Source organism: Mchenga conophoros, linkage group LG19 (assembly GCF_057382185.1).
Source record: "Mchenga conophoros isolate Kocher_MC1m ecotype Shallow Benthic linkage group LG19, M_conophoros_male_GT1.1, whole genome shotgun sequence".
NCBI lineage: Eukaryota > Metazoa > Chordata > Actinopteri > Cichliformes > Cichlidae > Mchenga > Mchenga conophoros.
The window spans coordinates 19,863,871-19,876,185 of NC_140544.1; the positions used below are offsets into that span (position 1 = coordinate 19,863,871).

General features: G+C 35.7%; 1 protein-coding gene across 1 annotated transcript; it reads left to right on the forward strand.

The window, feature by feature from the left end:
• The first annotated feature begins 1,230 nt into the window (after positions 1 to 1,230).
• On the forward strand, positions 1,231 to 11,336 carry LOC146552118 (adhesion G protein-coupled receptor F3-like). Its single transcript, XM_085257923.1, has 17 exons — positions 1,231 to 1,318; positions 1,933 to 1,981; positions 2,073 to 2,202; positions 2,302 to 2,454; positions 2,544 to 2,653; positions 2,757 to 2,815; positions 2,901 to 3,025; positions 3,996 to 4,220; positions 4,581 to 4,838; positions 4,989 to 5,126; positions 7,607 to 7,715; positions 7,937 to 8,012; positions 8,227 to 8,406; positions 8,948 to 10,264; positions 10,357 to 10,398; positions 10,674 to 10,709; positions 10,790 to 11,336. Exons 1-17 carry the CDS (start codon positions 1,290 to 1,292, stop codon positions 10,847 to 10,849), a joined length of 3,096 nt encoding a protein of 1,031 aa, XP_085114049.1. The 5' UTR covers positions 1,231 to 1,289; the 3' UTR covers positions 10,850 to 11,336.
• The last annotated feature ends 979 nt before the right edge of the window (positions 11,337 to 12,315 follow it).

The following is a 12,315-nucleotide window of genomic DNA, read 5'->3' on the forward strand; positions in this document are numbered from 1 at the left end:
TGTAATATGTGTTTAGCGGTGAACTCTTTATCAGTTCACCCTGCCTAGAAAGAGTTGTCAGTTGCTCCTAAATCTCATTTGACTAAACATTTGTATTCGTAATATACTTAGAGCAAATGAGTTCTTTATTTTAAGGTCAGACCACTAATGATTATCCAAAAGGGACCCATAAAAGTTCTGCATTACAAAGCTTCTCTATACACTCGGTCCTCGACACATGGTTTGTATTATAAGGTCTGTTAGCACATAAAGGTTATGTAAAAACTGTAAAGGGTAAATATAGATACTTGGTATAGAGGTGATTTGCCATTGCAGTCATGTGAAAAGAGTTTGCTTTAAGATATATGCAGTACTCACTGGTCTTCAATGATAAGGTGGTGTACAACAAATTCAGAAGGAAAATTAACAATTCAATCAATTATTCAACACATAATACATGCAATAATACATTAAGAAGGGATTGGACCGTTAATTTACTAAAATGTACTTAAGATCATCAGTTTACGCTCAAAGATGTTTTTACTTTGAGAGTTGAGATTTGTGTCAAATAAGGACATATCACTGGTAAACAGGAGATGGCAACCAACCTGATATTGACATATAAGGACCTGTGGAGGAGTTCAAAGTTCAAACAAAAAGAATTTAAGGGGAAAAATCATTAGGGTGAAACATTAATGTGTAATAAAATGAATGGCTATCTACTGGCTAGTTGCTACATGCAACTAAGTAAATGCAACAGTTTATCTCCTATAAATCCAGCTTTTATCCTTTGTGTATTTTCCCAGTCCAAGACGAAATACTCCAAGAAACCCAAACAAATTCCCACTTATAGTCAAAAGCATGTATATAAACCTCACATTAACACATGCTTAAGTTACTCTGAAGCACCAAGTTGAACACTGAATAAACAATATAATACTGTTTGAAGGCAAACATCAGTGATATAAAAACTCTCCTTTTCATATATGACATCATAAAAACTATGCCTCATATCTAATAAATAAACTTCACTTTTGCTGTAGTGTGGAGTTATTCAGGTGACACTGCACTTTCTGTACACATAGTTTCAAAAATGAAAACCATATTACACACAAACACCATTCAGTCTCTGTTTTTGATAGTCAAATTAGTGGTACATGACAGCCTTTTTACTTTGCATGTCTATCTGCAGTAACCTCTACAGGTCATCTACTGCTGTCACGTTAAAAAATACTTCAGTCTTCTGTTGACCATTTCCTTGTGAGCAGCAGTAGGGATACCTGGTGCACCTTCATCATTTTGGGGCTCTAATGGGTCCTTCTACCATCCTGTACACCAGGTTAGTAAAAATTTAAGTATTTATGATTTTCCTCAATGTGACCATTTAAAAATAATTTGGCTGAAAATAGTGTTTTTAAGAAACTTGGAATTTCTTAAATATGTATTTGAAATTTGATCCTGAATTGTGGATGGCTATGGCTCAAGAGGTATTAGAATTTTGGAAGTATGAACCCTGGCAGTCAGTATAAGACGGGCACCTCAATTTCAACTTATTTTATATTTCTTTTGTGTAATACATCAGGATTTTTATATGTTAGAGTAATTTGTATTAGAGCTAGCTTTTAATATATTGTATTTTTTAATGTTGGTAATTTTCACTACTGTCCTTGCTGTCTTGGAGCAATTGTGACCACAAAGTTTCCTCTGGGATAAGTTAAGTATTCTGATTCTGACTCTGCTTCACTCTGCATGCAAAAATGGCCTCTCTCTTTCCTTTATTAATGAGCTCTATCATGGCTTTAATCATATCGCCATTTTAAGCTTTGCAAAGGCAGATTTTTTTTTGCTGGTGTTGCATGGAAGTGCAACATTTTAATTATAGTATTTATAATTAATAAATGCTATTGTTTGCCAAATGCTTTTTAAAAATATCATTTATTTTTCCAAAAACAGGATGTGGACCTTTTTATTTCTTTACATCTTGGGCATAAATTTCTGCCAGGTTTGTTGATTACATCAATTAAACATTTTGATCTTAAATATCAACTGTATCATGAAATAAAATAAAAAATGGAAACACTTTTCTTTCACAGGCTGATAACTCAACCCAAATGCTTTATGCCAAACTGATAATAGACAAAAGTGCAATTGCAAATATCACGAGCATACTGAAGAATTTTACGTATAACAGTACATTTGTTGTAGCACCTGTAATGACAACAGGTAAACTAATTTCCAATCTTCCACATCATGCTGTGATTTCTGAAGAAAATACTTTTATAACCTCTAACTCTAACCCTGCATAACTCTTGTCCTTATAAGTGTGCACAAATGGTACCGGCAGCAAAGAATGTGAATGCAAACCAGACCACAGATGGAGCGATACTTTCTGTCAGTCTAATCGAAAATGTTGCGGCAATAAAACATGCACTTTGGATAAAAGTGCAGACGCAAAGTGTGTCCTAAGCACCACAGGTATTTATATATATTTATTTATTATATATATATATATACATATATATATACACACACATATATATATACTGACATTTTCTTGCTCACAGTTACCATTACAGGATCTTTGAAAATTGCACAGGCAAACAAATATGAAAAGTGTCTGAAAGGCACAGAAACCACGGACTATATAAACTGCAGAAATGACTTGATGAAACAGGTAATAAACAGTCATTTAAAAAATATATAATGTCTTTATCACCGCAATAATAAATAAAGAATACTATTATTAACTCTTTTTTCCATCCTTTGTTACCTCTTAGATGAAAACAGCGTACAGCACTCTGAGGGGATTTGACTTTTTAAACATTACAAGATTCAGGTATATTCGTGCAATCACAAATTAAATGTTTTATTAAATTTATTTTAGATATGTGACTAAAATCTGTCTTTGTTTTTTATTGAAGGCTCGGAAGCCTCTTCATAGATTTTACAATGAGCGTCGCTTCCACTGTCAATTCACAAACTCTGATTAACATTTCAGAAGCCATCAGCCGAAATCTGTCAGCCTCGCTTGATATGGAGACTGCAGGTAATGTAAACTACCTGTGGAGGGCGCAGTTAATTCCAACCTGGACGGAAGGGGTTTTTTTTCTTAAATTTTATATAAATTCTGTTAGATTGTGTTTTAGATATCATTTTAGCGCTCCTTGAGTATCATTCTCCACCAACATATCAGACTGAAATATCTCGACAGCTACTGGAGGGACTACCATGAAATTTTATGCATATTATAAATACGTTTTTCACTGTGTAAATTGTTATTAACGCTCTTATTTAAAGGAACAGTTCAGCTAAATAACCTTTCAATCGTTGACAAATTGCTGCCCGCTAAAATCCCAATTTTATTTCTTTGTTTCTATTATAAAATGATAACCTGAGGTCAACAATGCTTTGGATGCAGTCATATTACTCTGATAAAGATCAAGAAAATATGAGTGAGAGACAAAAATCTCTCTGAACCTCATGCATCTTGTTTTAGTTTATAATAATGTGCTCTAAAGGTGGTGTTGTAAAGGCTCTTTTAGCACATTCACTTCACCGGATGCACCTTTTTTCTTTTCCTCACCTTTGATTGGGTGTGGCGCTTTCCATTAATTGCACTCACTTGTCACCCGTTATATAAGGACTGCACTCACCTACAGCTCACTCTTTCTTCACTCCCACATGGGGCGGCAGCTGAGAGATAGCAGTCCATGTGTGTCTTTCCTTTGCTCATTATTCAATAAAACAAAAAACCTGCAAGTGAGTACTGACTGTTCAGTCTCATCCTGGCCGGATGAGCCCGTGATGGTAACTATCTCCAACCTCCTCTGGACCTTCCTCTAAAACAGATGGTTTATCTGCAGCTGCAGTGCTATTCAACCTATGATGTTCATGGAACTGTAAAGGTTTTCAAGTTTCAATGACTGGCCGCAAGGTGGCAGTATTTCCATATGCCATACCATCTAGATGTATGTGGTTTCCATGGCAACTGATTATCATTTGTTTGTTCTCTGTAGGTGTTGTCCGCTTAATAATGCCAGACAACATGCCGGTCCCTTATGGGGACACTAACAAAATCATCACTTGCATAGCAACGGAGGACCTTGGAACTACACCACAGTGGAGTATAACAAACATCAATGGGCAATATGACATAACTAATGGAACAGTTTCAACTGTCACAACATTATCAAAAACAGAGAGTCAAATCCAGCTTAATAAAGTGACAGAACTCTGGAAAGGTATGTTTGTTTGTATGTATGTGAGACTTTTATATAATTAGTGTAAACCCAGAAAAAAACTAAATAAATTGTACAATACATGTTTAAGCAATTAAAAAATAAAGAAATAAAGATTTTTCTTTACATCTCGACTGTGATACAAATTAAAACTTGTATATGCAATTTGATATTTCTTTCTTTCTTTTTTTTCTTTATGTCAGAATGTTAAATAAATATTTCATTCACTTTTTTTCTGGGAATGTTTCAGGCTTTAAATGGTTAACTAGTTTGGCACTATGAGCTGAAAAACTCAGTATCACTATCTGGATTAAATCTAATTCCTACTTGTACCAGCTTTAACCACGTTTTTTTTTTTTCTAGGAACATACTTGTGTCTCTACCAACAAACCAAAAAGTTTGGCAATGACAGTACAATCAACATATTACACAAAGGCAGTGATGTACTGGATGTAGCTCTATTGCCAGACATTGCTGTTTTCACTGTGCCATCATTTCCACGCTGCAAAACTAAAACTGATGTTCTCCAAGTAGCAGCCCAGTGTGAGATAAATAATAGCACTGAACCTTATATTGTCTCATGGAATGGTGACGGCCTCAAAGATAATTCAGCAACTTCGGGTATGGATATTTCCTTTTCTTTTCTTTTCTTTTCTTTTCTTTTCTTTTCTTTTCTTTTCTTTTCTTTTTTGCCAAATAATTTTATTTCAAAATAGTTATTTTGCAAGAACTGTTATGAAAATCCATGACATGAATGTATCATTCTTGCAGCTGACAAAACACAAATTTATTCGGCTCAAAAAATTATCAACTGTGGTGACAACAACAATCAAACTACAGCATCGTGTATATTTAAAAACAGAAAAGCGCAAAATAAAAGTGCTTCGGTGCCCTTCAACATCATTGCCGGTAAGTTATTGCATTTTGTAATAAAAATTAAACACATAGCTTAAAAAAAAAAATCTTACTTGTCTTTGGCAGAAATAAATGAATTTTTTTTAATCTGATTTAGTTTTATTCAAAAAGTGCCACTTCACTAAAGTTGTCTGAAGTTGCTGATATTTTAAGATAAACCAACTAAAATATTTATAAATAATTACTTACCTTAATAAGGACAGTCAAAAGATTTGCCATTTTAAATGCCCAAAAATGTATTCATAATTAATTACAATTAAATTAAAAAAAATAGAAATAAAAAGAAGTGATATTTGTAGCTGTAAGACACACATATTTTATTATGGGTTTTGTTTATACTTTTCTTTTTTTTTATCCCGCTTTAGAGTATGTAATTAATTAATATTTTGCAGGTCTAAAGGTTTGGTAAATACAGCCTCAGATAAACTACAAAACATGGAATATTACACTGTGTCATTATTTATTTAACAAAAAACTAAGCAAAAATACAGAAGCAGTGTGTGAAAAACTAAATACACACTTCCTGCTGATTAACTGACCGTCAGTGTCATGGTCCTGGGTCGTGTGGCTCAGTGTTTTGAGTTTTTTGGTATTTTGATATTCATTGTTTATGTTTGGCTGTCATATATTTGTCCAAAGCTCATTTTAGGTTGCCATGTTAGTTATTTTGTTGATTAAGTTCCCCTTGTGTTTTAACCCCTGTGTTAAGTGTCACTCGTCGCCCTTCAGGTGCTTACTTATGTCCTTGCCTCATCTCCAGTATCCCTTTTCCCTCTGTATGTTTCTACAGTGTTCATTCTCCACGTCAGTCCACCATGTCCACGTCGTTGTCTGTCTTGTGTTTCATGTTGTTTAGCTCATGTCAGGTCTGCGTCTTATTATGTTTCCTGTTTTACTTTGAAGGGTACTTTTGTTCATTGTTTTAGTTTTACTTCCACTGTGGCATCATTATGTTCATTCTAGTCAGCTGTTCCCTCATATTTTTCTACTCCTGATCACCCGTTGAGTGTATTTAGTCCGTGTGTTTCCGTTTAGTCATCGTCAGGTCATCTGTTATACTTCCCCCATGTCATGTCAGGGTTTCTGGTGTTTTGCATGATTGTGTTCAGGGCATGTTCATTGTTTTAACTCTTGGTTTTTCCTCACAGTTTCTATCATGCTCACTATCATGTTCAGGTCAGGTATCACAGTTTTGTCATAGTTTCATAGTTCATTCTTAGTTGCCAGTCTCGCCCAGTTTAGGTTTAGTTGTAGTTCTTGCCACTGTTGATAATGTCTTGTTGCATGTTCCTGGTTTTCATCAGCCACAATAAACAGCTCGCTTATAGTTTACCACAGTTTTGTCCTCCTCCGTGTCCTGCTTTTGGGTCTACTTCCTAATCACCGGCGTACCCTGCCATGAGTAAGTTTGGGAGTAAGTCAGTAAGTTTGAGCACCTCTGTAAAAGCAGATCAGTTTGCTGATCTGGAGCATTCAGTAGTGTGTTAACACATAAGAAAGACACCAACAATGATCTTAAAGGAACAACTGTTACTCACCATCCTGGGTGGGGTTTTAAGACCAAACAAGTGAACGTCCATCATTCAGCAATACGAAATATTACTCACAAGTGGAAGATGTTCAAGACAGCCGTAAATCTTCTCAGGAGTGCACATCCTAGCAACCCAAGGTCAGACTGTGCAGACAAATTACATAAAAACCCAAGAGCTACATCTCAGACGCAGTTAGCATGTTAAATGTTAATGTTAAACACAATATAATTACAAAAAGGCAGAATGAGTGTTACTTGTTTGGAAGGGCTGTCAGGAGTCAACTCTTCTCTTTAAAAACAAATTGACAGCATGGCTTAGGTTTGCAAAGTTGCATCTGAACAAACCACAGGACTTCTGGAACACTGTCCTTTGAAAAGACAGGACCAACGTGGAGAGGTTTGTCCACAATAAAGGTTGTTCTACAAGCTACTGAATCATGGGGTGTACTTAATGAGGGTGGACACAGTGCTTCTGCATGTAACTTGACACAGAATATAAATGTATTAAAAATGTTGTGTATCTGAGGTTGTAGTTAAATAGTTTGTGAATCTGTTAAGGTCCAGAGGATTTATTTTATATTGTTGTGATATATAAAACCTTTGAAGTGAAAGAGGGTGCACTTTCTTTTTACCATGACAGTAGTAGTTTGTAATAATAGATATAGTAATAGTGATATGTACAGTGTAAAATAAAATGGGGTAAAGTATTAAATTGCTTCTTATACTTATTATATAAAAAATAGGAGAGTGTTTTAGAATCATGAATGAATGCAGGCTATATTGATTACTTCAAAGATGAGAGAGTGTTTCTGGAGAGACCAAATTTTTATGAGACATTATAGGATATAATTTCTGCAACAGAAATTGATTTGAACTCACCATTCTCTAAATTAACTTTTGATATTGTCTTAGTTAATGTATGAAAGTTTCTTCGCCAAAACAGAAGGTGACCCGTACTGTCAGGCTCAAGGTGTATGGGGAGACACCAAAGCTGGTTTCACTTCAGTCTTAAAATGCACAAACTCTGCTGGGCAAAGAACAAGGAAATGCAAGTAAGAATCCAACTGCTGATCATATTTATTATGTAATAATGTATCAGTTATTTGTTTGACTATTTTTATTTATTTATTTGTATTGAAATGGCTCCAAGAGTCCACCAACAATGATTGTTTGCATTTGTGACTGGGGACATCATTTGACCAGTTCATAAGTGAACATTTATTTGTGACACTTAAGATATTAAGATATTCAATATTAAAATTCATATTTTCAGCTTAAATGAACAATGGGAAGATGAGGTGTCAGGATGTGTGAACTCAGACCTCTACAACGTACTGCAAAATGCAAAAGTAAGTAAGCTTACGTTTCATAATTGATGTTAAGAAATTGTTTCCATATGATGGGAAAGTAACTTAATAATCTCAAACTTAATATAGCAACAAATTCTCCAACTGTAACAAGATTTTTACGCAACAGAAAAATGGAAAGTTGTTCATCTTTTTGTCAAACTCACTGTAGCTGATACAATTAGGCTTGACTAATTCATATGTGCTCTTGTTACAGATTTCTGACACTGGACTTGGGGCATTAGATAAAAATGCAGAAACAATATTTTCTAACCTTAACAATGTCACTCAAAATTCAGGGCGTATTAACACTTTTGCTAATGTGAAAGCATCAGTTGATGTACTCAGCACCATGAGTTACAAACTGAAAGTAGTAGACAATGTAACCACAACTAAAGTAAGTATCAAAGAAGCTTTATTTTTATTATTATTTAAATTCTTTAACAAATATTAAAATGAATAAGTATAAATACTTGTACGTAAAGTTGGAATCTTTAAGAGTTACAAGGAAACAAATTTCCAATCTATTTATTCACTTTTTTGAATACATTAACAGTTTTACTATTTACAATTAGTTCATTGCTAATGCAAATCAAGAATTTCCTGCTGCTGTTACTTCATATTAAAAGAGTTCAAGTGCTGAATAACCCTGTTCCTTTTATTGTGAAGAAGCCACAGGAAGCCACACGTCACCACCTTAGCCATTGTTCAATTCAATTCAAATCAGTTATATTAATATAGCGCCAAATCAAAACAACAGTCACCTCAAGTTATTCGTTTTGACAGTGGTTTACTCAAAGAAATCGAGGGTCAATTAATGACCAACTAGGGAAGCAGTTAAGAAGCTGCATGTGTTAAACTTTGACTAGTTCAGTCTTTTGTGATTCATTTTAAGCATCGTAGTTATACCACCCTCAAAACTTTGTTGTTCTTTTCAGAATTTCCTGGCCTCATCTAGTAATCTGTTGGATGGGTCTCTTGAAAACTCATGGAACAAACCAGATCCTGAAAGCAACAAAACCCTGGCTGAGAAATATCTGCAGTCAGTTGAGGATTTAATTAAGAAATCAAACATAAGTAATGATTCTGATCAAAAAAATATACATATAGACACATGCAGCGGAGATGAATGCACCAATACGGTGTTCAATGCCACAGTCACTGTTAGAAGCTCAGGAAATGGCACTGTAAAAACAGCTGGATTCAATTACCTGCAGGACTATTTGCCCAATACAACACAAACATTTAACATCAACAGCATTGTTGTGTCAACAACCACTCAACGGGGAAAAGACCTTGAGATTACACTAAAGTTCCCATTGCTCAAACCAAAGCCTCGCCATGTTGAACTGCAATGTGTCTCATGGAACTACAACCAGAGCAAATGGACAGATGAAGGATGTAAATGGGGGGGCGCTTCTAAACCTGACGAGTGCACTTGCAATCATCTGACTTCATTTGCCATTCTGATGTCTCGGTATCCCATTGAAATCCCTTACATGAGCGAGATAACGTACGCTGGACTTTCTGCATCAGTGGTGTCACTCGTTATCAGCCTCCTGATAGAACTGATCGTCTGGAGCAAAGTAGTCAAGACAAATACTCTACACTTGCGCCACACCGCCCACGTGAACATTTCTCTTTGTTTGCTGGTGGCAGATTGCTGTTTTCTGGCATCTTCTCAACCAGAGATCATTTCAGAAATCTGGTGTAGAATTGCAGCTCTTCTGAAGCATTTCTGCTACCTGGCCATGTTCTTTTGGATGTTGAGCCTGAGCACCATGCTCCTTCATCAGGCAGTTTTCCTGTTTCACAAAGTGGGCAAGAAAACCTATCTGAGGTTCTCGTTGATCCTGGGCTACGTTTGTCCTTTTCTCATTGTTTTCATCACATTTCTCACCAACAACGGCGGCGCTCAAGACGCGTATTTCAGTTTGGAAACATGTTGGCTGGTTTATTCTGGACTTCTGAAAGGAACCATCTATACATTCATTCTCCCAGTTGGTATAATTGTTTTCATCAACTTGTTTGCCATGATAGTGGTAATCATGAAGCTTCTGGACCATAAGATCACAGAAAAGTCTCATGAGAAAGAAATACAGGCTGCCAAAACTGTCCTGAGATCAGTTATTCTTCTGACTCCAATCTTTGGTTTGCCATGGATTTTTGGATTTGCAACATTTATTATGGACCTCACAGCTGGAGCTGTGACTTTAGCTGTGAACTACGCTTTTGTTGTGCTCAATGCATTCCAGGTATGGTCACAATTATTAAACTGATCAGACTCAATATCTGTTCTGCTAAAAGCATTACTTTTTTTAAAAAAATGCTTGTTTTTCATTTCTAGGGTTTGTTTATTTTGTTGACCACGTGCCTGGGGGACAGAATGGTAAAGTCATTTACTTCTAGAGATAAGAGGCCTACCTAGTTTAGTTAGGATTAGTTAGATGCTGCTGTATCACTGTGATAATATTCGAATATATTTAAAGTTTGAAGCCAATGGCATGATCTAAAATCCACAGCTGAATCGATGTCATTATTGTTGTAGTTGTTCTCAGGTTTATTCTGTGTTATTTCAATTATTGTAATGAAATTATTATCAACAGTCATCAAAAATATCCTTGAAAATGTTTTCATCAAATGTTTTTATTCTGATTTTCACAGACCCGTGAAGCACTGCTGAATTCTTTCAGGAAAAAAGTAAGTGAACCACAGCTTGTTTGTAAATAACCGTGGTAACTCATAATGAATGACGCACATCTGTTTCCTCTGTTCTGCAGGCTCCACCAACCATCAGCGAAAGCTCCACAAAGTTGGAAACAACAACTAAAAAGTCCTAAACAACACCTGCACACATGTATACTCACAAAACACTACATTTAAATCAAATATATTCGATTCATGAGCTACATTTACTCTTTGATGTGACTGTTTCTTTGTTGTTTATTTTGAGTAATACAAGTCAGAAATTGTCATAATTGTTATATGCATATCTGTGTTTCTTTGTTCAATATACATATTCATATGAAATGTGATTTAATAATACTGTACATTGCATGTTTTAAATATGTTTTAAATAGCACTTAGCAGTAAAGAGCTGAAGAAAAACTCTCAGCTGAAAGGATAGAAGAAAACCTGCGTGAGGATTTTATTTCTGTAAATGGGATTTGGGCTCACATCTTGCTTCAGTTTTTAAGTTTTCTTTGTCCCGTTCTGCCCACTCCTCATCTGTGTCATCCACTGAAACCCCTTCACGGGCTGCTTGTGTACAATAAACATGTCACCCTGTCTCTTCTCTGTAACACACAAAAACAAGAATGTATACTCGTCATGTATAAAGATTATACTCTTGGTTATTGTTAATAAAATTACAAGAATCTGAGGTGTGAACTGGGCTTTATGTCATACTGCTCCAACTGCTTTGTAGTCCTTGCCATGCCGATCCTGCGCCCTCTGACGGCGTCCTTGCTTGTGTGGCCTTGCAGATGAAATACAAACCTCGGCCATATCGTTAGCAGCAGTTCTCCACTGTAATCAGTGCACTTGGTAACTAACTGTGTTAAAATTTAGTAGCCTGAAAAATAGGCTCTGGATCTTTCACTTTTCCAGGATAGAGTAACCTGTAATAACCCTTTGAGAGATTTTATAATAATACACAGGCTTTTACCTTGTTTACTCATCCAATTAATCTACTGCGAGCTAATGATGATTTCTAATACTGAACTTGTGACTAAGAGGAGGATGGGCACATTCAGGGTGGAAGAAGCACACTGAAAAAAGGGATTGGCCATCTCTTGGGTTTATGTAAGCATCTTGCATGTATTCAACACAACTGCTTCATGCTTTAAAGTTAAGTGTAACTATATAGTGTAGAAACTACATGATATGCAGAGAGGGTATATTAAGTTGTTCATATCATGTTCGAGTGAAGTAAGTCAATAATATAGCAATGTTAAATCTCGCAACACTGCATGTGATTTCATCTCGACGGCTTCGGATCATGGTTTGAGGAAGGCATCCATCTCAGTCAAGTCGAGCAGCCGCCTGTCCTTCTTTCGGTGTATATGTACCCTGCCTCTTAAATCTATCACTTCAGGGTTATGCCCCAGCACCCCTGCAACTCTGATAAAGATAGGAGGATGGCTTCATTTAATGATCACTGATGGGCAGTTCCAGCTCAATGTCATTATATTATTCAATTATAATAGAACTCGATTCACATTTTAAAATAAACCTTACTTACTAGGCCTCTTCAGTTAATCCTCAGTTTGGGTGTTTACTGCTTTAAGCAAGTTTTCTTCTGACT

Coding starts and splice junctions, on each gene's coding strand:
- LOC146552118 (XM_085257923.1), top strand. CDS start 1,290: ATGGGTCCTTCTACCATCCTGTACACCAG. Junction 7,716..7,936: donor CAAAGAACAAGGAAATGCAA/GTAAGAATCCAA, acceptor TCATATTTTCAG/CTTAAATGAACAATGGGAAG. Junction 10,710..10,789: donor TGAATTCTTTCAGGAAAAAA/GTAAGTGAACCA, acceptor TCTGTTCTGCAG/GCTCCACCAACCATCAGCGA.